Source organism: Numida meleagris, chromosome 1 (genome assembly GCF_002078875.1).
Source record: "Numida meleagris isolate 19003 breed g44 Domestic line chromosome 1, NumMel1.0, whole genome shotgun sequence".
NCBI lineage: Eukaryota > Metazoa > Chordata > Aves > Galliformes > Numididae > Numida > Numida meleagris.
In genome coordinates, this window is record NC_034409.1 from 31,123,449 (window position 1) to 31,147,485 (window position 24,037).

Consider the following 24,037-nt stretch of genomic DNA (forward strand, 5'->3'; position numbering starts at 1 on the left):
TAGCTGACTGCAGAGCTAATGAATTGACTGTTGGACTAAAATAGTTGATGCCATCTTCACTGATTGTCATGCATGGCAAATTGACTGTGCCCCAGTACAGGGAGTGAAATATCCAAATAAGCCAGGCATTTCATAACAATACGTAAAATTGGTTGACAAATACTAAGCAAGTGTGTGGAGGACTCTTAAGTTTTCACTCGGGTACCATAGTAGTCTGTAAGTCTAGATGCTTTTTTATTCAAATTCTCCAATTTTACAAGAAGCAGATTCAAAAGTCACCAGAAACCACAGCTTGAGAGCTTGCTGCATTCTGTAAGCCCATTCAGGACTACTGTTGATAGTAAATTCTGTGTGCCATTAGCTGTATGTAGTGCAGACTTCTTTTTATTTGTATTTTTTTTTTCCAAACATCTGAAAACAATCCTGAAGCTAACTTCATTTTTTTTATTTTTTCATGGACTGGAATGAAACAAAATAAAGTTCAGTCACAGGAACAGAATGTGTAATACGTTAATTTGATTTTCCAAATAATATTGTCTTTTGATTTCCAACTCATTGAGTCCTTAGAGGAACCAGGTTTTCAGAAAGCATTGAAATGACTTGCCCTTTAAAATTAGCCATCCTTCACAGGTCTTTGGTTGCCCGTGTATCTTCCTGTAGCTAAGTACTTTGCATATCCCGTAGATCTAGCTGTTCACCAGATGTTTAAAAACAACAAAAAAAAAGTGAAGTCTCTCAGAATAGAGGCATGATCCAGCTGACAGGAGGTAGTGGGTTGTAAGTTGCCATTGCGTTTCAGTTTCTCGAATATTTTAGATCACGTGTTCACTGGGCTAATGTCAATTTAAGATGTCATGCAGTAGCAGTACAGAGCCTTTCGGTGTGAGTACAGAAGCCAAGTTTCATCATTATTCCATTATCACCAATGCTTCAACGTAGTACTTGGTTTTCATCTCAGATGCCAATGAAAATTTTATACCCTATATAAACTGCTTGTTTTATTAGTCATTTCCTTCTGGTCCTTCATCTGTTTAGTCGCTTTGGTTTGTTTTTGTACATATTAGATGCATCTTTCAGAGCCTAATCATTCATTGGCATTGAAATTTAAATCGGAGAGGATCGGAAGATTGAGACCTGTGCTGGTGATATGTACTGCTTGGGACTTTGCTAAATTCAGGAAAGCATTCTGACTCTCTAAAATCTCAGATTAAAGTGCATTTCTGGTCTATAGATACAGATGTAAGTTGTTTTGAAACGTGACATTAGCCTTTTGTAAATAACTATTATAATTTATGGGCTTTTGCACAGCTGTTTTTCAGTAATAGAAAAGCTCTTTTTATTATACTTAAATGTCTTACATTTTAAAAGCAAGACCTGTCTTTGTGATAAGTATTCTGCTGTTTGTACAGTAGCTGTATGCCAGACTGGTAAGATTAGTATTTAAGACTAGTAAAGCTCATTTATAAGCTAATTTACAAAGCTTCTTCTCTACAGTAAAATATCAGGTCATTCTTTCTGCAGTAAACAAAAGGAGGGTTTGGAGGATTGAGGTCTGTGCAGTTGTCTGTAAACAGTCAGTACTTACGTAGCATTAAGGAATCATACAAAGTCAGGCTATTGTGGTCTGGTTATTATAGCTGAAATTCAGTAATACAGTGTTGTTAAACTCCATGGATTCATAAATAGTAAAACGTCCTCCCTCTAAACTGGCATGATCTTAAAATAGATAAGAGTATGTGATAGATGTAAGTCTTTCTACTTGTGATAGGGTAAAAAAAAAAAAAAACATTTTGGCCTTTGTGTTTTTTTTTTTTTTCCCCTCAGTCAGCTAGATGAGTTTGGAGTGAATTAGGAAAAAGAGAACGTTCTTTGAAGACGTGGAACTTCAGTAAACTGAATGACAGCTAAAGGAGCTGAGAGTTTATGAGGGTGAAGCTGGTGAATGCTTTGGCTTAGGGAAAAAGTAGATCATATCTTTAGGTTGATTTGAATCCTGTTTTCCTATGAAATAAGACATGATAACGTTGTGAGAGTTGTTAACACCAAAATAAAAAAGAAAGATCGTTTTAATTTGCAAAGGTCTTTTAATTTATACACACCCATAAGATTTTTCTAAATCCCCCCAAAACTGTTCATCAAATAGAGTTCGAAACAGTCTAGTATTTGCTTTCAGAGGGAAAAAGGGGACAAGATCTTTAAAATTTCAGAATGCCTGTGTTTGACAGAACTGCTTTTACACATTTTAATAAAGGAGGTATTAACAGAGGAGTACATCAAGGATATTCATATTGCTCAGCTCTGCTGGGACATGGGTTTAATAAAAAGCATAAGGTTCGGTATTTGTATTTTAAAACATGGAACAAAGTGGATTATTCTGGAATACAGGCTTTTTTTTTTTTTTTTTTAAGCTTAAATAGCTATTCATTCTTGACAGAATGGACAAGTCCAAACAAAGGTGATTGTGAACGTGCTGTATTTTGAGAACTGTATATGTTTCCCTGTAGGGATTTTTATTTGCTTTTATTAAATATTCTTAGGAAATCTTACTTTCAGTAATGAAAGTGCTTTATGCTAAGCTCAAGCTTTGACTTGGGCCAACAGATATGAGAAAATTAGATCCAGCCACAGCACTCCTGGAGTCCCGTTAGACAAGCTAAGGCAGTGTAGCTTCTGCCATTGGTGAAATGGCACTTGCACATGCTCAGCCATGTATGCTTATATTTTCCCTGCTTCAGCTCTAGCATTCACCTGACCCTTGTTCAGTTTGATAAGCTAGCAGAAAACCAACCTAGAATTCTTAGTTTGCTAAATGATCTCACTTAAGGAGTTAGAGACGGGATGGTTAGGAGAGAAAGGCAGTCCACTGAACTACTCCTGTAGGTCTTGATTATTAAAAAATAAAAAAAAAGTGTATATAGTTTCAGATTAAATGGATGAGACTTACTCATGGATTTGATTAATCTGGTCCGGGACTTTGTGAAGCCCATATCTTTCTTTGGTGCCTTTTCCTTGATTTCAGCAGCTTTTGATGTTCCCAGAGGAGTACAAGACAAAGCATTCATTTATGTATATGTAAATACAAGAGAAATTGTCTTTCAGTGTTGGTCACTTCAGTTACAATACAAACTCCTTCAGTCAAAGCATGGTGGCGGTGATGATGACGGACCCAGTGATTTACTGAACTGTTTGGAGTCTTTTCCAGCTAGACCTTTGCAGTGACCAGTGTTTAAAGCTGTTAACTCTACTCAAGGTTAATTTTGGGCCATGGCAAATTGAAAATACTGTGATCCTGAGAGTTTTTAGCTTTGCACATAGTTCAGGGTCCTGCAGAACTGTGCTCTTTCTCCTGAATTTAGAAGCCACTGATAAGACTATCTTAAAATACCAACCACTAATACATACAGGTAGGAATTTAGCCTGTCAGAGTGCATAAGCCACAGGCATATTTTTGGGTTTTGTTCTCAGTTACTAAAATATTTCTGGCTTCAGGATGATCAGAAAAGGGAAGAGATGCTGGTCAGTATGTGATGTACATAGATTAATACAGTAAGAGCTTTAAATAGATGCTTCTGTCCCTGAGGGAATAAGATACATTTCAGATGATTTAAAATTGTGGTTTTTGAGCTTTCAGAATTGGAGATGAGCGTTTGATTCCAGGAAGCATTTTGTTTCTGTGTTAGGATTGCTACATGCTTAATGTTGAGAAACCAGTGCAGATACGCTTTAGAGCACATGATGTCATGGGACTCATAAGATTATGTTACGCACCGTTTGTGACTGTACACTTGAAAGTTGGGCTATTCTACCTCATGTGTTTTATCAGTTAGATTTCACAGTGTCTGTATGTTTCTTCACTTTTTTTAAACTGACTGAAGCAAAGAAGGCGCTCAGTAACATTGCCTTCTCTGTGTCCTCAGTTACAAGGGCACCCACCTCAATCAGCAGAGGGCCTGCATTTTCTCTAGTCTTTCTTTTGCTATTGACATATTTTAAAAAGCCTTTATTGTTGTCCTTGACCTTCCTCACCGGATCTAATTCCAAGTGGGCCTTAGCTTTCCTTATGGGAACCCTGCATGTCCTGACAATGTTCCTATACTCTTTTCAAGTGGCCAGACTCCATTTTGACATTCCGTAGATGTATTTTTTTTTTGCTTCTGTTTGAGTTTTTCCATGAGCTCCGTACTCATCCATGTGGGTCTCCTGCCACCTTTGCCTGATTTCTTACTCTCAGGGACGCACCAATCTTGGAAGTAGTGGTGCTTGAATGCCAAACTCTCTTGGGTCCACTTACCTGCCAGTGCTCTCACCCATGGGATGCATCCAAGTAGGTCCTTGAAGAGGTCACAGTTGGTTCTCCAGAAGTCCAGGTTTGCCTTGTTGCCTTGTCTATTCTATGTAAGATCCTAAACTCCACTATCTTGTGGTTGCTGCCCCCAGCCTCTATTCACATCCCCAGCCAGTACTTTGTAAGAACAAGGCCTCACAGCACGCCTCTCCCCTTTGGCTCCTTCACCGCCTGCATCAGAAAGTTATCATCAACACACTGTAGGAACCTTCTGGGCTGTGTTTGCCTGGCAGTGTTGCTTTTCCAGAAAATATCAAGGTGATTGAAGTCTCCCATGAGAACCGGTGCCTGTGATCACAAGGCTATTTTCAGCTGTGTGTGGGAAGGCCTCATCAGCTTCCTCCTCCTGATCAGGCAGGCAGTAGTGAACACTTACAGTGTGCTACCCCTATTTGCCTGGCCCTTAATCTCACCCATAAACTTTCCACTTGTTCATCATTCATCCCTAAGCAGAGCCTGGTACATTCCAATTGCTCTCTCACATAAAGAGCAACTTCACTGCCTTGACTTGCTGATCTGTCTTTCCTAAAAAGTACACAGCCATCCGTAACAGCATTCCAGTCTTGGGAGCTATCCCAGCCATGTCTCTGTGATTGCAGTGAGATCATAGCCCTGTGACCGCAAACTAATTCTTTGTGTTTACTCCCCATGCTGTGTGCATTGGTATACAGACACTTCAGAGAAGAAGAGGGAGCAGAGGATGCCGATTTCCCTATGGGGGTGCAAGAAGGGTCCCCCACAGCTATACACGCCCTTGAAGTCACTGGCCTTCTGGCTCATGTCATGGGAGGCAGCTAAGGAACGACTGCACTGTTCTGGTTGGCCTGACTTATTCCCCATTCAGCTGCAATGGCATGAGCATTGCCATTCTGAACCCCACCCTCCATGTGCTTCAGTTTAAAGTACTTTATACATACATAAGTACTACTCCTGTTAACTGCTTTTATTAAAAATTCTCATAAAATGATTAAGAAGTTCTCACAGTAATGTAATTACTCAGTTCTTAGGCTCTCCAAATGACCATTTTATTGTAACAAAAAATAAGATTATTTAGGTGTAGATGAACTATTTTTTCCAGTCTCTTTGGAGTAGTATCAGTGATACTCATATGCTTATAATTGCCTTTTGCCATAGAGAACCTATGAATTGCATTTGATCTTAGTGTTTGGATTTCAGACTCGAGGGAAGGGAAAGAAGTGAGATGAGAGGGTAAAGAAGTAAGTGGAAAAGAAATAGGATCTAGCTTTAAAAACCTTTGGGTAGGGAAATGTTGAGTTTAAGTTTTAAAAAGTTGTAAACAACTTGGTTTTGTAGGATTTCAAGGTTTTTTTGAGATTTTAAATATATAAGTAGCACAAATGGTAGTTTCTAGTTTAAAGGAAAAAGCAACCGTATTTAAATGCAATTTCTATTCTGTTAAATCCCTAAAAACAAATAATTATGCGATGAAGATTGCTGCTGACTTGTTAACAGAGGGCACTGTAGCGGTGGTTCACATGACAATAACATATTGTATACTTTGAATATCGTAAGCGCCAGTGAGACACAAATCATGTTTGTGTGGGGTACAGTGATATGTATAGTATAACGTACTAACTCTGAAATTTCTGAAACTCTGAAATTCTTCCTTCTGGAATTAGCTAACATGTTGAGAGCATGGTTATGAAACTGATGCTTCATTTCATGAAATAATAATGTGTGCAAAATATTCCCTGGAGGTCATTGAGAATACTGTTTTCTTTAAATAAATGTTTAAAATCATTCTGATTCACCGTAAGTTAGCGGCTTCAGTGTCTGCTGACAAAAAATTATATCAAAAGCTTTTTTTCTCCTAAGATTTTAAATATTTCTAGCGTATACAAATGGGAGCATAAATGTTTTGAAAGATCTCCTGATTATGTAGTATTTTGAGTACGATTTAATTGACTTGATGTTGTTTTTCAACAAGTTGAAAGCTTCCAAATGTAGGCAACTTTGGAATAATTTCATTAGAGATGTCATAGCTACATGTCTGTAAAATTCAGGCTGCTGTGGTCATGCTGTCTTTGTATTTTGGAATGTTATAAGTTTGGAAGGTTACAGTTTATAATGCTAGAATAACTAAGTTGAGATAATTAATTTACTGAGCCGATTAGCTATTTGATTTTGATGTATACATAGCTTCTGTGCTTGCAGACCACTCTGGGATAATCTATCACTGTGTAGAGTATATCAGCATTTTTCTGAAAGGATTTAAAGGGATTTCTAATAGTCATTAGTTGCAGCTGTGGCTCAATTTCTGACCTTGAATCACTGCCTGCAGTAAATCTCAACTCTCTTCACCTCATATAATAGATAGAATTTGGTACATTGTTTTTCTTTAGGTCAGGAGAAAGAAAGGAACTGTTTTTCTGGACGTAACCTCAGTAAGGGTATTGGTAAACTGTACAGAATCATTATTTTGGGTAGCAAAGTAAAAATGGACTTTGCAAAAATAAACTTAGTCACAAGAAAACTCAGTGGGTTGTGATTTAGTTATGAATTGTTGCTGAGGTTTGTTAAGATATTAAATATCTAAAGCCAAAATTCCACATACCTGCATTTTCTGTATCATCAGTCAGACTTACTCATGTCTTTATGTTCTATACCGTTTGACTATCGTTTCAAGAAAATCTCCATGTTTGTATACCTTATTTCCTTTGACAGTTCAGTTCTTGAGAGATGTGAAGGGTTTAGTTATATATATATTCAAAATCTTTTTAATTTTTTTTAATTCCAGTTATCTAGAAAAGTATGAAAAAGTCCATCATTTTGGGGAGGAAGATGAGGAGGTACAACCAGGCAACCCAAAGCCACAACTTCCCATTGGTGCAATCCCAACTTCCTATAACTACCAGCAACACAGCGTGTCAGGTAAATTTTTGAGATTTGTTTTCTAACCTTTTTTCCATCTATTTTAGAACAGGATACAGTAATAGTGTATAAAAAAAATTTATAATAATATTAAAATCATTAAATCTGTAGGTCATTTGAGTTCTTCATTTAATGCATCAAAAAGCTTTCCTCTGTGAGCCACATTAGAATGAGAATCCATAAACCATTACACTTCTTTCCAAATGTTTCTTCTTTAATTAGTGGAACTAAGATTGTTTGTCTTGAAACAACATACCTTGAAAAATCCCAGATTTTGTTTCCATCACTTCAGTCATTTCTCTGAAGAGCCAAATATCTGAGTTGAGCATAAGATTATTTAAGCTTTTAAATCTGAGGAATAAAGCTCATGCATAAGAAGCCAGAATCAACCCCACTGTAAATTTTAGGCTGAAGTATCACTCTCAAAAAGAAGCAATAAACAAATCTCATGGACTCTGTCGAATGGGTGGGTAATTCGTTGCGTAGAAAGCAACTTCATATTATATTACAGTTCTGTTCTGCTTTAATTAAAGTTTGCATTTTCAAAGCTTTTCCTTGGAAGAACATATTGCATTCTGGAGGTACTGAAGGCGTTACTGTCAAACTAGAAAGGTACACAACTAGGTAGCATGTCTTCAAAATTTTGGCCAAAGGCAAACGGGGAAAATCAATTGAATACTGTAAAATCAATACCTTATAAGTACAATATTTTTTTAAAAATATGTATCGATCATAAAAATATTGGACAAAATATCCTTTGGTTTAGCTATGAAAACCTGTTTTTTTTTTTTCTTATTTAGATTACCTTCGTCAAAGCTATGGGCTGTCTATGGACTTTAATTCACCAAATGACTATAATAAATTGGTGCTTTCACTGTTATCTGGACTCCCAAATGAAGTGGATTTTGCAATTAATGTATGTACTCTTCTTTCAAATGAAAGCAAGCATGTCATGCAGCTTGAAAAGGACCCTAAAATCATCACTTTACTGCTTGCTAATGCTGGGGTATTTGATGACAGTAAGTATGCGACAACATTTTTGCAACAGAAAAGTCAATACCTGTTTATTGCTTTTTTCACAACCCTTAGTAATCAAATTGTTTGTAATTTGTTACACTGTAATATGCCCGTATCTTGTTTTTATTTCTTACCTCTTCCTCAGTTATTGTTTATATTAGACTTGGAACATTACAAATACTCTTTCAAGTTAGATAATTTGAAACAGTGTTATTTAACAATTTAATGAAAAGTGAGAATTAGTCTTCTATTGGTACAGCTCAAATTTGCAGCTCCGGATTTCCATTACTGGTAGTGTATTACTGCTTTCTTCTGAATTCAGAGGACCATGCTGATTTTTCATAATTCTTTCCTGGTGGCAGTCACAAATTAAAAATTAAAAAAGAGCGCTCTGAAAACTGACCCACCAAGTTCTTATCCTGGCACTTCATATTCAAGTGTAGTGAAATTCAGAAAACAAATCTCAAAGGATAAGAAACAGTTAATTTATTAACACTTCAGTTTTGAAAGAGAGACTAGTCCATCAATATACAAAAAATTCTTCAGTATGTGAAATAAATTCTTCTGTTGAAAATGTCCAGTTTGGCTTCCATGGCAAGTTGTTCCTTGTTAGTCGCTCATCTGTCTTTCTGTCAGGGTAGGGGGTAGAAAGGAGAAAAGAAGAAGAAGGGAAAAAAAAAAAAAGGTCACCCTGAACCATCGTGAACTCATAAAAGCGTATCTCCTGTCTTGTAGCGATGGGGAGGAAGTATTTACTGTTTTTATGTCACTTTTCTTTTTACCATAATAAATAGATGAAATGAACATTTTTAGCTAAATATGTTTGTCTGCTACTACAGATGATCATATGTATCTCTTGAGTGTAAATATGCTTTGCACATGTAAGCACAAACATCATCTGGTTTATCAGCGATTCAGTTTTAAAATTCTGGGGAAGAATCCACATTAGACACTGTGTACTGATTTTTGTTTTTTGTTTTTTGTTTTAAATATCATGAGCATTTTTACATAATGATCTGTAGCCTTTTTTTCCCCTCAGCACTGCATTAGTGTTTTCTGACTTCTGTCTTATGTTTCTGACTTGTGCCTCTGCCCTTCAGTTCAATTCAGATCAATTAGATACTGATCTGTCAGTATCTTCATCTAGCCCAATTACAGGAACTTTCAAGGAAAAATGAAACTTACTTCTCCACATTAATAGTTCCAAGGATGCTTGCTCTCTACATTTTTTGAGTTTGCCATCACTTCTTCCTCTGATGGAACTTCTATGGATTTAAGAATTTGTAATAATCAAATTTTGTATTGTTATTTCATGATTTCTTGGACTTTGCAAAAGTAGACAGCATTTTCTCAAGTTCTTACCTTGGAATCTGAGCACAGGCTTGTCCATAGCTGGCCTGTACTTTTACTATTCAGATTGAAAAATATTTGAGTGACAGTAGTGACAAGGAGTGGCAAGCATGCAATAGGGCTTACTCTTTTCATTCCCTGGGGAAAGCTTCATTTTTATCTTATCTGATGCCTCTAGAGATTACATCTTCAGAGGAAATCCAAGGAGCGTCCTAGCAGCATTAGGAAGACTAAGGCAGACTGGGGAAGGGGAGCATGAAGTTTCAATTTGAAATATTTTTGTGCTTTTATGTTATAAATATTGAAGATAAATTGTCAAGTTATGTGATTAAATGAGATCTGTAATAGCAAACTATGAAAATACTGTCACAATAATTTCAGGTGCAAATGATAGCTGATTAATTTTATTTGAAGTGAAGATGGGTTTTAGACTTCGCTTGTCTATAATTAAGGTGTTAACAACAATGATGGTAATATTTATAATGCAGTGTTTCTAGGTAACAAGAAAAAATTGTTTTCAGCTCCTTCTCTGACCCTTCAGTAGTTTGAGATGACAGTTATGCTGCATGTACTAGGACAGTCCCAGAGGTTTGAGGTGTTTATATAGTATCTGCAGTATGAAATGCTGCATAAAGCCCTGGTTTGGGTTCTGTAAAAGTTGAAAGCTGAGGTAGTCTTGGAAATGAGACTTGTTGCATTTTGCTCAAAACATTAAAACATTACAAACTGAAATGTTAAAAACAAACAAACAAACAAAATCCCAAAACATAACTTTACCTGCCATTAGTTTATTACAGAATATTGCAAGACAAAGGTTCATTTTAGATAGACTGAATCTTATCTCTGCTTCTTGCAAGCAGTGATGGTTAGAAAATCTGTGGTAACGACTCATTTAACATCCAAGAGTGCTGATTAGACTTCCTGGTTAAATATTGGCTTTCAGCTGAGTGCTGTCAAACTATCATTGCAACTGTTCTGGTTTTCAGAAAACAGTACTGGGAATTTGCTTGACTACTAAAATAGTGTTTACAGCTTACACAGGGCACGTGGAAAACAGTTGTTGATGTGAGGTTGAAAACTGAACACTTGTCTTCTTGAAAAGAGCTATGGGGAATTTTCCCCGTGGTTTTTATTTATTTCTTTTGGAATTCATAAACTAGTCAATTCTTCTAGTTATTCTCTGTTTAAACTGTAAAACTGCAGTAGTAATTAAGTCACTAGAGAAATTTCAGAAGGTTTATCCGATTTAGTACAGGATTCTTTGAAGGAAAATGAGATGCTAGAATAGCCTGTGGTGTTGTTGAATCCTTACCTAGTTTGTGGATTAGTAAAAAAAAAAAAAATAATGTTCAAATCTCTCTCTCTTTTTTTTTTTTTTACTGAATTCTGCTTTTTATGCTTAAAGCTTTAGGATCATTTTCTGCTGTATTTGGAGAAGAATGGAAGGAGAAAACTGATAGAGATTTTGTTAAGGTAATTTTAAGAATTTTAAGACTATTAAATTCTTTCAAACTGCATATGATGGGTCTCAAATCTTTTAAAAAGAAGAAAAAATAAGGTGTACTAGCATATGTATCTTGAATTACTCAACTTTATTCCTTTCATTTAAATATAGTAGAACATTAAATCACAATTGTCATGAAATGTTGGGATGAGAAGGATTAAAAGTATTTAGCAAAGGTAGGTGTAGGTAAACGGATAAAGAAGTTGCACGTTTCAATTCATAAGAGCTAATGTGTGAAGAGGAAAACTATCCAACATTTAGCAGAAGAAAAGGTAATATTTAAAACTGCTGTGATCAGTAGAAAAAACACACAACAAAAACAGACACACAACAACAACATTCTGAATTGTTGAAGTAACACAAGAAGATAAGGCAAATTAAGTTAGAAATGTGTGCTTGTCTCAGTGTTTTTGCACAAGACATTTTTATATTTCCACTAGAGGGCGCCGTGTACTGTACTGGTAAGGAAATGAGGTTAAAAGTACAAGAGAAGTTGCTGTGTGTAAATTCTTGCTCCTTATTCTACATGAACATTTTGAGGTGAATGAGAGCCTGAAATGTACTATAACGAGAGCTATAAATGTACTGTAGTTGAAAGAGGTTTGACATTTCAGCATATTTGCTGTGATATACAGCAACTTACTTAAACAGAATTTCAGGTGAAAATTTGTGTGACTGAAATGGAAGAAAGCTGGGTTAAAGTGTGTTTTGCTAATTTATGGCTTTTATTACATGAAAATATGAAAAAGCGAGATGCTGAGTTACTTACAGGTTGGGAGAAAGTTTTCTGCTCATTTTCTTAATCTTTTCAAGTATTTAAATGTCTTGCCAATGTCTTAATATAAAGAAATATTTGTTAGGAGCTCCTTCCATTTGTCTTCTGTTTCATTTTTATGTAATTTTGGGAAAAGTTGGACTACTGTAGGGTTAGTTAAATGAGAAATATTGTTGAAGTATCAATGAATAGATTCCCAAAGAATTATGTCCTAAATAAAGTTAACAAAAAAAGGAAGGTAAGCGTTAGTTTTTGTTGGTATATGAACTTGAAAATGTGGTTCAAGTGTGCTGAAGAGAGATGTAAAAACTAATGCTTCATAGTATTTGTTTCCTTTTCCACTGAGAACTGTGTCTAGAATACCTTAGGTTGTGGGGGTCTTTTTTCTTTCTTTTTTTTTTTTAAAGCACTTAACACTTCTGTTTTGACTTCACCCTAAACTGTCAGACTGTTGCTGATCTAGAGCAGCAACAAGTACTACACTTAGATCTGTAAACATTTAAAACCCCACAGAATTCTAATTTAATATATGTTCATTAATTATATAAATCTAAGTAATTGTGACAGATAAAGGCAGATGGTTCTGATAAATGTTTTTAACAAAAGTGTTAAGCAGAACCACTGTAGCTGCAGTAGGATTTACTAATAACAAACTTGGATGCTCTCCAAGGTCTATTCTTGAGCATTCAACATATGTATAGTACCAGTCTGCAGTGAAATACTTCTGAAAGCATGTTAGAAACGTACCACCACATCTAAAAATATCTCTAATGCCAAGAATCCAGATTTTTCATGACATCTTACTTTAAGCACTTTTTTGGCCCTGCTACTGAAAGAACTTCATTTTGTATCGCAGCTGTGAAATTATTAAAACAGAAAACTTTATGGGAACTTCCTGACATAGAATGGAGATATTTGATTGGCAGGGTAGATATTGTGCATCTGTTTTTTAACTTTGCTTTTTATACCTTTAGTTGAGTTAGTTGAATGGTTATTGAGTGTGTGCTCCCTCCTTTCACTGTTCACATCATCTTTTTTACAGTTCTTGTTGGTTTGTTTCTGTTTTACTGCCAGGTGTTCGTTTGGTTTTGTAGAGTCATCATTCCAGTTTGTTCCTCAGCTGTAATGGCAGCAGATTAGGATTTTCTATAAAGATGGAAACAAAAAAGAGTTCTTAGAGAGGAGAGGAAAAAATGCAGAATTAAGAGTTAAAAGAGCATTATGATAGCATGAACATAGAAAGAGTAGAGATGACTAGGAAGTAGGGGGAAAGAGCTATTTCTCAAATGTATAAATTCCAGGCTAATAGAAATTAAGCTGATAGAAATTCCGTTGAGCTTGTCAACAATACCCTCAGACATCAGTGGTTTTTTCATTTGCTGGAGTTTGGGTTTTTGGTTTTGTTTTGCGGAGAAATACTAGAAATCTTGAAGCTGTTGTGAAAATAATTCTTGGGGTTAAATTCAGGATTCGTAGAGAAATGGATGATTTGCGTTGTTGGTAAATGAATGTTCATTTAAGAGTCAGTATGTCCATTTTATGCAAAAAAAAAAAAAAAAAAAAAAACACAAAAACTGAACTCCTAATCTTAGTTAGCTGAGAATAGCTTTTCAAATGCAGTGTACAAAATATAAGTGATCAGATGTGTAGAACATTTCATGTGTCATCTGTGTAGCTATAATTACTGAATTAACTTTTTTCTAAGGTGCTTCTTGTCCTTATTAAAATGTATGAACATAAACGTCAAACTTTGGATTGTACAGGAGGTTTTAGTTTCTGCATTTCAACATCTTTATGTGTGCGTTTACGGTAATTATAGAATTATGTATTAAAAAATTTCTCCAACAGTTTTCAGAACAAATTAACATTTGCTTAAAATAAACTTTATTTATTTTTTGTTCTCTTAACCATATTAGTATTTTTAAATTACTGTTCAAAAAAGATTAAATTTTATCCATCTTTTTCCTTAGTCAGCATTTTAGGAGCAAATAGAAATATCTGTGTGTTCAACGTTTTATTACTGCTGCTCTGTTTTCTCTTTTCTATATATAACTGCTTCATTTTTCACAATTCATGGTAAGCTGCCATTGATTTTTTGTGAAGCTTCGTAAATGGTCAGTAGTATCATGAATTTCTCAGAACAATCTACTGGTTTGATAATGTCATACAGACAAAGGGGTATACAGCTCTAGTTGTATCCTCTAACACCACTAATCCTGTTGAAGGTAAAGATGAAAAGCAGTATATTTCTTCATTTAATACTAAACTTTGAGAGAATGTTTATTTTTTTTTATTTTTTATTTTTTTTACCAATCCCTGCTGCGTTACAAATTTTCCAAACTATTTTTATATAATTTCAATTTTTTGTAGTGCTGGGTACTTTCTCACTTTGTACAGTGCTTCCCTCTAAACTAAATCAGATACCTTGAACATGAATACATACTCAATCTCTGTACCATTAATTGTCAAAATTTGAATATCATTTTAATTATGCTTGCTGTTTCCCTTTGTAGCTGTGTAAGTTTGTTGCTTTTGCTCCTCTTGAGGTTTCTTGGTCCTGCCATTAAGCTTAAATCTTTAGTTATTTGGAATGACAGTATGTTCTTATTTAAGTTCTTGAAGTTCTTGGCTGTGGAATTCCGAAGTCATGCAATTTTTGTGCTTTCTTTATTGCTTTGCATAATGCTTTAGTTCTCCAGTTTTTTTTCTTTTTTTTATGTTGTTATTTTGTTGTCCAACTCTCTTCTTCTTATAAGTTAATGTTAAACTTACTGTGCATTTATTCTTTGAGTCTCATATGTTGTGTAGAGAGAGAGAGATCATTACGAATGCAAATGCCTGAAAGACTTTTCAGTTGTCTCCTCTCTCTCTCTTAGTGATCCATCAAGCTGTTAAGCACAGTCTTGGCTCCACTTGCCCTACTATTTTTCTTGGACAATAAGTAGTCATGATTGCTGCTACATTACATGATTTGTGGGCTCAAACATCCGTTGTTTTTTATGGACAGAAATTTAGTTAATCTGATTTTCACTGAATTCTGTGTAATCTTGTGCATCTTTTTCCAGAGGAACTTGTCCATTGACACTAATCAGATTGTGCATGTGAATCAAGTTCCTTAATTCTTGGCCCTTATCTCTTACCATCTGGATGTCACATAGTCAAGCGTTACTTGTTTGCTTCCAAGTTTTAGCTTTATAGTCAAATTATATAACAAACTAAAATATCTTTATAGGAATAAATGTTGAAAAGAGCTACACTTTTGCTTCCTTTCTGTTTCATTTCTGTTTATATGTAGTATCAAACTGCAACTATCCATAGTTTATAGTAGGGAAGAAAAAACTTCTTGTGATGCTTGCTTTCTTGCCTCCATATTTTTTTACAATGAACGCCCAGACAGCTTGACCTAACCCTTCCTTTTCCACTTTTGCCTTTTCTTTGGGAAAATAAAAAAGCTGGCATGTTTTGTCTTGTTCTTTTCTCACAGGTGGATCTCAAACATTGTATGTAGATCATGTAATTCTATTTTCCACCTTGTCATTCTCTGCTCCCCCCCATTCTTTTCAGGGATCTTTCCTGCTTAGGCAGGAAACAAATGTTGAATGGACTGAGAGCAATCAAGCCAGTCTGCTTAAATCCAAAAAAGGTGATTTAGGACCCTCTTCCCGTGTAAAGAGAAGGAATAGAGGCTGCAGTCTCCCTCTGAACTTAAGATGTCTCAACACCTTTACTCAGGTATACAAGATGGCAAACACTGAGGTAACCCTAGTGCGTTAGAGGAAGAGCTGTTTCTTTTTTTTTTTTTTTCCCCCCCCCGATCATTTACTAGCAGGACACTTGATTCCAATGGGAAGGTCTGTCTTAGATATGGAAATATCTGTATTTCACAAGTATTCCGGAGGATAACTTTCAGAACCAGATGCTATTCTTTGTTTATGTGCTTTTCTTCTCTATTTTTTTAAAGGTTTTTGTATTAAAGAAGAACAGATCTCAGCTATCTAGGGTAAAGCCTTTAGGTGTATAGGAGCTCAGAATGGTGATTAAAACATATCAAGCTTCCATCTGTACATTCAGGATTTGTTGCAAAACACTTGTCAACAACTAGGGTCCTGGGAAATCCTGTCCTTTCTACAGTTAACTGTCCATCTCTGAAATTGCTACGTTAATTACCAGATGTTGTAGGCTTTAGCTTATGTGCTTGAATTTTTGAACATGTTACTGGTTAGTTAAGCTGTTTAAGTTACTGGCCTGTTGAATGGAAGACGTAGCATAATGCTTCCTGAGTTTGCTTTTATTTATTTTTTACCTTCCCCAAGAACATACGGGTGTGTGTCTATCTGAACATAGACCAATATTCATGTCTCTGTATTAATCGCTGCAAGAAATGGGTATTCTCTTAGTCCAGAGCCCAACTGGTACTAGAACCAAGGATTGCTTATTGCTGACCTTCTGGTTGTGATAGCATTTCCCTAAACACTCTGAATCATCTGCAAGACTGTTGGGGTTATATCAAGAGTGTCTGAATCACTTTAGTTCTTTTCCATAAGATATGCAGAAACAAGATCTTCTACCTTTTTTGGGTGAATGACTAGGCTGGAGAGAGTATGATTAAAGAGTGTGCTCGGTGAGTATTACCATCCACAGTGATGGTGTATGCAGAAATAAACATGAAAGAAGAAAACATGTATTTTAAAAATTTTGAGGTTATATTGTCTGAATGTTCATGTCTAATCCTCCAGGTTATCTTCCTTAGAGCTTTAAGAGACCTCCAGATTTCTTGGATATGGAGGAACTGAGGCGGTGAGGCACACATGTTCTTCTCGTGTGCTTTGAGAGCATTACAGGGCTTATGTGTATGTTCTAGGTAATCCTGAGGCATAAAAATCTCTAGTTTGAGCAGTTAGCATCTTGTGCTCACAAGACAATGTAATGAAACAATTCAGAGTAACACTTAAATAACTGTAGGTAAACTTTGGTGCCTTGTTATCTCTCTCATTTTAAGTTACAGGAAGAAGCTGTATTCTGTTCTTTTCGGGGGGGAAAAAAAAAGATCTTATCTGACCTGACAGCTAGGATTGTTTTACAGACTTCTCCTTAAGGAAGGGGAGAGTTTGTCAGTTGTTCAAGCATCTGGGGTGGGTCTGTTAATGTTTTGCAAGTATTAGGTGAGGGGAGCACACATCCAGAAACGTATTTCTGTATTCATCTTTAACTTTGGGATTTTGAGGCTTTAATTTCAGCAGTACCTGTTATGCCTTCATCTGCAAAAAGGATATACCCTCATTTTCCATCCTTTTGAGAACATGTCCAAGATGATTGGATATCAGAAGGAGATTCTTCACTTAGAGGGTGGTGAGACACTGGAACAGGTTGCCCAGAGAGGTTGTGGATTCCCCCTCCCTGGAGGCACTCAAGGCCAGGCTGGATGGGGCTGAGAGCAACCTGGTCTGGAGGGAGGTGTCCTTGCCTACAGCATTGAGGTTAGAACTAGATGATCTCCAAGGTCCCTTCCAACCCAAGCCATTCTGTGATTTGCCATGTACATAGAAAAATTTGCTCGTTTGAGGCTTTTTATTGCCAGAGATTTTAAATGTTACATTTTGGACTATAAGCTGAAGTATTGAGAGGCAAAAAATTGATTATTGGTGGATTCAGCTAGCAAAACATGATGATGCTATTTTAACATTTGACAGCAGTCTTAACATGACAGTGTTTGACTTTGACTTTGTCCTCTTCCAAAGAGGTTCGGGTTAAAGTTGAAGGCTTTCAGCATCTCTATACAGTATTCACTCACTTAAAAAAAAATAAAAGCCTTAACAGATTAAACAGCTAATCTTCAAAAGCTTGTAAGGTTTTTTCTTCAGCAGTGGAATGTGAAGGCTTACTGTCTTCGTTGCTTTTCCAAAAGGAAAGTGTGTACTGACTATTGCATTTCCAGGAGATAGATTTTTGTGTGCTCTTTGCAATATTCATGGAACAAGTTTCAGGAAAGGCAGGTCAAAATGAAGCACATTCTGTAAACTTTACTTCCGTGCCTTGTCTTCTTCGAATTTTCATGGTGGCCTCAGAATTAACTTGAAAAATCTGTTTGTCACAAACGATGGGAAGTTAGACTTTATGTAGCTGTTCTTGTCTTTACTAAAATGAGGTAATAATCCTTTCTGTGCAAGTAATCCTCTTTACTAAACAGCATTTGGATGTCATTTACCGGCATCGCAGTAGAAAATGAAATTCTTTTCTTTCCAATTTAGAAAATCTGTAGTAGTCTGTTTTTTTCAAGGAGATAATAGTGTCAAGCTTGGTATGAATGCTGTAATTTAGTAATTATTTTGCATAGCATGATTTCTCCTGCTGTTTGGCTGGATGTGCCATCCCTTCTTTTTAATCGAGATTCATATGTGCCTTTATTCTCTGTTCATAGCTTGTAGGGTAGCTGTATTTCATTAGTGAGTCGGGAATATATGCATTAGTCATACGGAAGTTTATGTTTTTATTGTAACGTATACATTAGAATATATTATAGTATATATGTTTTTGTATTAGTATATACTAGAGTATATGTTTTTACTAGCTTGCAAACTTGATCCCTCGAGTGATTGTTATTTCAGCAGTTCTGGCAACATAACCATTTACAGTTCAGCCATGTATATGTAAAGCAATTTGAATTCTAGTCTGCTGAAGCATTCTGATTTGCTTTACGAATAAGGCGTGTGGTGGTGGTGGTGGTTGATTCTGTTTTCATTGATTTAAGGTGATGTGGAAAACTTAGGAGCTTTAACATGTCTCTCCAGGTAGAAATTTTAAGTGCTGGACTTGATGCGGGAGCTAAGATTTACTGAAACTGAGAGGGGTCATCTTCCTTAGGACTTCACTGCTTGTAGGAAGTGAATGAAAATGAATTCTACTTTTTTCCACTTACTGCTGAGTTTCTTTGTGGAAAACTGTCCTTGTAGTTTCAGTATATGTATCAGCAATATAGATCCAGGCTAGAGTTGGTTCATGAATACGTACTTCTGGTGCTTGTAAAAGAAAGAGCTTCCTAAATGTAAGCTATTAAACATCTCACGTTTCATTCCATGAGTGAAAAATTTTGGTATTGTTTGATAAGACTTAAGGTACTGGGGAATTTTAAAAGAATTACGTTTTCCCATTCAAAAGTATTTTAAAGTAAGGGAAATAAAAATAGTATTTCAAGACATATAATCCGCTAAAAATTAAGTGTATTTCTAATTTTTTCTTCAGTTTTGGAGGGATATTGTTGAGGATATTGAAGTACGTGACCTAATTTCTGACAGAAGCAAATCTCAAGGTGAGATATCTTGACTAAAATCACATACGTATGTGTTTGTAAATATAGTAAAGGAAGGACTAAATTATGTTTATTTACTTTGTAGATATTCCATCAGAAGATTGGATTTGGGAATCCTTATTTCATCCACCCCGCAAACTGGGCATTAATGATATTGAAGGGCAGCGGGTACTGCAGATCGCAGTGATTTTACGTAATCTTTCTTTTGAAGAGGGAAATGTTAAACTTCTGGCAGCTAATCGTACTTGTCTTCGGTTCCTGCTGCTCTCTGCTCACAGTCACTTTATTTCTCTACGGCAGTTGGGGCTTGACACGCTGGGAAATATTGCAGCAGAGGTAATGTTCTTCCAAGCAGAATAATTAAAATATCATTTGATAAAGGCTTTACTTTCGTGTTAATTAAACAAATTATTTTTCCTTGATCATTGAATGAAGCAGTAAATAAATCGTTCTCTTAATATGTAAATAGCAAATAGCCAAAAGTAAAATACAGGTTGTGTGTATTAGTTAGCTTAAATGGACTCAGGTGGAAAGGACTGATTATATGGGGATATAGGAAGTTCATACTGAATAGTTTTCAGTTTAGTTTCACAGGTGGGAGGAGGGAAATTAGTTACATTCTGTAGACGGTGCGCTAGCTCATTAGCTTTGTACTTCCTTCACTTATAATTTAAAAATCATATGTTTGGGAAAGGAGGTAGTAGAGGTTTTTATGCCATGTTTAGTGCACACTGGTGTGATAGTCATATGACCATGGGTATTCTGCCTGAATGATGTGAGACATCCTTTTCTTTTCAAAGAGATTTGAAAGTAATGAAATCTACTGTTTCAGTCTGTCATTATTGTGCACATAAATCATACAGATTTTACAAGTAGATATGTTCAGGTACTGTATTATTTTAAAATAAAACAAGTAAATTTAGTTTAAATGGCTAGATACAGGAGAAGGAGACTTGAAGTATTGGTCTGAAAAAGTTATTTTTACTTACTATGTATCCACTTTCTCATGAGTAAGAAAGAATGTTACATGTTACAGTGTCTTGAAAGATCTGATCAGGAGGCAGAAGTGGATAGGAACAGGATGAATGGTTGTAGTAGCCTTTGGGAAGGAATGCCTGTTCTTACTCAAGTTCTGTTCTTTGTTGGATGCTAAAATATTTGAGTATACCATTGACTTTACGGAAGTGAGATTATTTTACTTATTCTGAGGAAAGTATGAACTAGACTGCTACTTCAGAGTGGGAAAGGAAGAGGGGGCTAAAAATGCCAGCTAAAATTTAAAAAAAAAAAAAAAAGCAAAACAGCCTCATCGGATTTTGTTTTTGTGAACACAGGTGTTATATAGCTGTGCTGTATTTAAGCACTCTTGAATCTTATATTTTGAAATGCATTTGCAAGGGTTTGAACTGACACATGATATGCATAGTGTTAGTCATAGATTTTTTTTTTTCTTTTCCTATCAGCTTCTCTTGGATCCTGTTGATTTCAAAACTACTCATCTAATGTTTCACACTGTTACAAAATGCCTCATGTCAAGGGATAGATTTTTAAAAATGAGAGGTAAGATATCAAGCTATCCTTGTTGTGATATTAGAATTGCAGTTATTGCTTCTAAACTATTTTGTATTTGTTTTCCAGGCATGGAAATCTTGGCAAATCTTTGTAAGGCTGAAGATAATGGTGTCTTAATCTGTGAATATGTGGATCAAGAGTCCTACAAGGAGATCATATGTCATCTCACACTACCAGATGTGCTGCTTGTAATCTCAGCACTTGAGGTGCTATACATGCTCACAGAAATGGGAGAAGTGGCCTGCACAAAGATTTCTAAAGTAGAGAAGAGCATAGGTAAGAGGGAATCATGACAAAATATACTCCTCTCACTTACATAGGAAGAAAGACTTTAGAAAAAGTCAAGTTCAGCAGTTAAAAATGCCTCGTGTGTGTGTGTTTAAGTGTGTGCGTGCTGGTTAGGGACGGGTATTTCAATAGAAAATTTTACTAAAATAATTATTTGGGTCTGCAAGAAATTCATTATGCTAGTAATTATGGAAGCTGAAATGTTTAAATGGCATTAATAAATAAATAATGGCATTAATAAATAAAAATCTACAGAGGTATGCACAGGCTTGATTTCTTTCAACACAAGATAATTTTAAAGCAAATCAGTACATCGTAGTCGCATTCATTTGTCTTGTCCTAATGTGATTTTTGGTTTTGCATTTAATACTCTAGATACGTTAGTGTGTCTGGTTTCTATGGACATCCAAATGTTTGGACCTGATGCACTCACTGCTGTAAAACTCGTTGAACATCAGTGTGTTCAGCAAGGAGTACCTGATGTCAGACCACCCGTGATGGATCATGGTTCTTCACAGACGCACGCAGCAGGTATCACAGGTTAGTATCACTACAAGAGAACATGCTCTGTAGAAGAGTTTTCTCTATGACATATGTGTTTTCTGTCCTTTGGAGGTTTGTGATTGGGTTATGTAAATAAGTATGGTGTTTTATGTGATATATGGTATCTTTCTCAGGTGTTTGTTCAGAAAGCAAATAGAAAGCTTTGGTAGCCAAAACTGTTGTGAAAAAGAAAGAATCTTAATATTTTTCAGTTGCTATTCTGAAAACTTATTGAGAAATAATTTTTTTTAACTATTTTAACTCTTTTCATTTGAAACAGAGTATTTGTTCTAGATTAGTTCTCTGGAAATCATGGAAGCAAGTCGTTTTATATTGCATTTTGTACAGAATATTCTTGGTCAGTAAAATAAACTATTTGGTAGATTACAGAGATAAGATAGACATACAGAATGCCTATTTTGAAGCTGCAAAGCAGCTTATGGTGATGTGAACCCAATTTTAACTGCATTATTTAAAGCTTGAAAAGTGTTTTCTTAATTGGCCTTAGGTACAAATTAAATTTTAAGGATTAACATTTGCAGTTTTATTTTAGGGTTAAATACTAGTCCTTTTGAAGTTGATGACACAGCAATTATTAGTCAAGGGGGAAAATATAAATCTAATTCTGTCTTTATTAGTAAAAGCATAGGGCAGTGTACCTCAAGTGCACACAAGATGGAACAGAGGTATTAGTTCTGAAGAAAAATGGAGAAACAACCAATGTGACAGATACGTAGGTCGCTCCAGAAGTAGTGTCTCCTATTTATTTCCATGAAAACTACAGCAAATACAAAGAGCATAATAACAATATTTGATAGAGCAAATTTTCAGCTATAAAACACTGTTTTTCAACAGTCACCAACATTAGCAATGCATTTTCACCAGTGATGAACAAGAGCCTGCCTGCTGTGCTCTTAAAAATGTGCATGGCCATCTGGAATACGGCTTGTCTTTCATGTTGTTGTTGCCATTGCTGAAATGCATCACCCACTGCCTAACTGTGCTGACATCCACTGTTCGGTCTACGTATATGTTCATGAGTATTGATGAATGTCACTGGGTGCTATTTTTTCCACGTGGAGGAATTCAGTGACAGCTGTGCTTCATACGCACTTCCCCGTTAGACACCATTTTGTCAGACAGCACCTCTGCTGCCATCTGTCACACTGCTACAAAATGCAAGGGAACATTGTTGAGAAGATTCAACCTCTACTGCCATACCACCACCATCAGCCTCTGATGTCATGGACCAACATAATAAAATAGAAGGCATTAGTTTCGGAGCAGCCCTCATACTAACTTGCATGTCCTATGTTTCTGGAGTTCGTTCAGATACCTCAGTGAAAGTGACTGGAAAAGTGTGTGACTTAAGGGAATAAATAAAGGGGATGAATAAAAGAAATCAATACGATGTTGCAACAAATTCTTTACGTTAAACTTGTTTCAACTTAGGAGTTGTAAAATTGCCTGCTTAATTTTGGTAGATTGGAGCAAATGTGTAGTGTGCCTCATGCCACCTCTGCGGCTTACTTTAGTTGGAAATACCCTGGAAAAACAGGTGAAACTGTACCATTGAAAGTTAAGACATAGAAAGTCATTTCCTTTGTTCAGCAAATTTTTTTTTTTTTTTTCTTCTCACAGCCTCTAGAGCAGCACCACATGTTGCTCCACCTCCAGGAATAGTAGAAATAGACAGTGAGAAATTTGCATGTCAGTGGTAAGTGCATCGTTCTATTCAAATATTTAAATGAAGAAGAAAAATAATAATGCCTGTATTCATGAGTCACAGATTTTTCTGACTTGCTTCTATTCACTGTTAGACTCATTTTTCTGAAAAGTGTAAAGTAAAACCATTCTGTCCTTGCTTTGAAGTAGTATGAAAGAAAAAACTTAACATGTTTACTCTTGGACAGCTGATGCTTGAAATTCTCTCTTAGAATATAATTTGATTAGATTTTTAACTCTTGCATTGACTTTTATTAAGTTGTCAAGCAGCATTTTACGTTTCACGAGTGTTTTCATCAGGTAATGTTTTACCATGTTTCTGCACCAATATAAAAGTAATCCTCAAGTTATAAAGCTAGGCCCTGCAAAACTCTTATGTGATCATTGTAAATCTCAAGCAAGTTAAGAAATACTGAAGCCTCCCCTCCAGATTCTCATATTTTTATCTAATACTGTCATTGTTGGCTGCTTGTCAGATTTTAAGAAAAAGAAGTATTCTGCTTATGGTTCTTCTGTGGACTGAGCGTCATCTTTCTGAACTATATTTAATATGTGTGAATCTTCTCACATTCTAAATATTTGTATTAATCAGTTCATTTTGGACTTTTCTGCTTCTGCTCCACACCTCACGTGTTCATCAGTTATCTTACTGATCAGACAGTGGCCTTCAAAATGAAGAAGTTACCATTTGTCAAAGCTTAGTGTTTTTACTTCCAGCAA

At 35.7% G+C, this 24,037-nt stretch overlaps 1 protein-coding gene across 4 annotated transcripts in view; it reads left to right on the forward strand.

Annotated features, from left to right (window-relative positions):
* Positions 1-24,037, forward strand: part of ARID2 (AT-rich interaction domain 2) — a 107,124-nt gene that overhangs the window by 52,727 nt on the left and 30,360 nt on the right. For 3 of the 4 annotated variants that reach the window (XM_021385001.1, XM_021385000.1, XM_021385003.1), the window contains 10 exons: positions 7,104-7,237; positions 8,038-8,256; positions 11,010-11,077; positions 15,448-15,615; positions 19,123-19,189; positions 19,275-19,525; positions 20,653-20,749; positions 20,828-21,037; positions 21,425-21,589; positions 23,234-23,309. In XM_021385001.1, coding sequence (XP_021240676.1) covers positions 7,104-7,237; positions 8,038-8,256; positions 11,010-11,077; positions 15,448-15,615; positions 19,123-19,189; positions 19,275-19,525; positions 20,653-20,749; positions 20,828-21,037; positions 21,425-21,589; positions 23,234-23,309 — 1,455 coding nt within the window. The remainder of the gene's footprint in view (positions 1-7,103; positions 7,238-8,037; positions 8,257-11,009; positions 11,078-15,447; positions 15,616-19,122; positions 19,190-19,274; positions 19,526-20,652; positions 20,750-20,827; positions 21,038-21,424; positions 21,590-23,233; positions 23,310-24,037) is intronic. The other variant, XM_021385002.1, reaches the window with a different exon arrangement.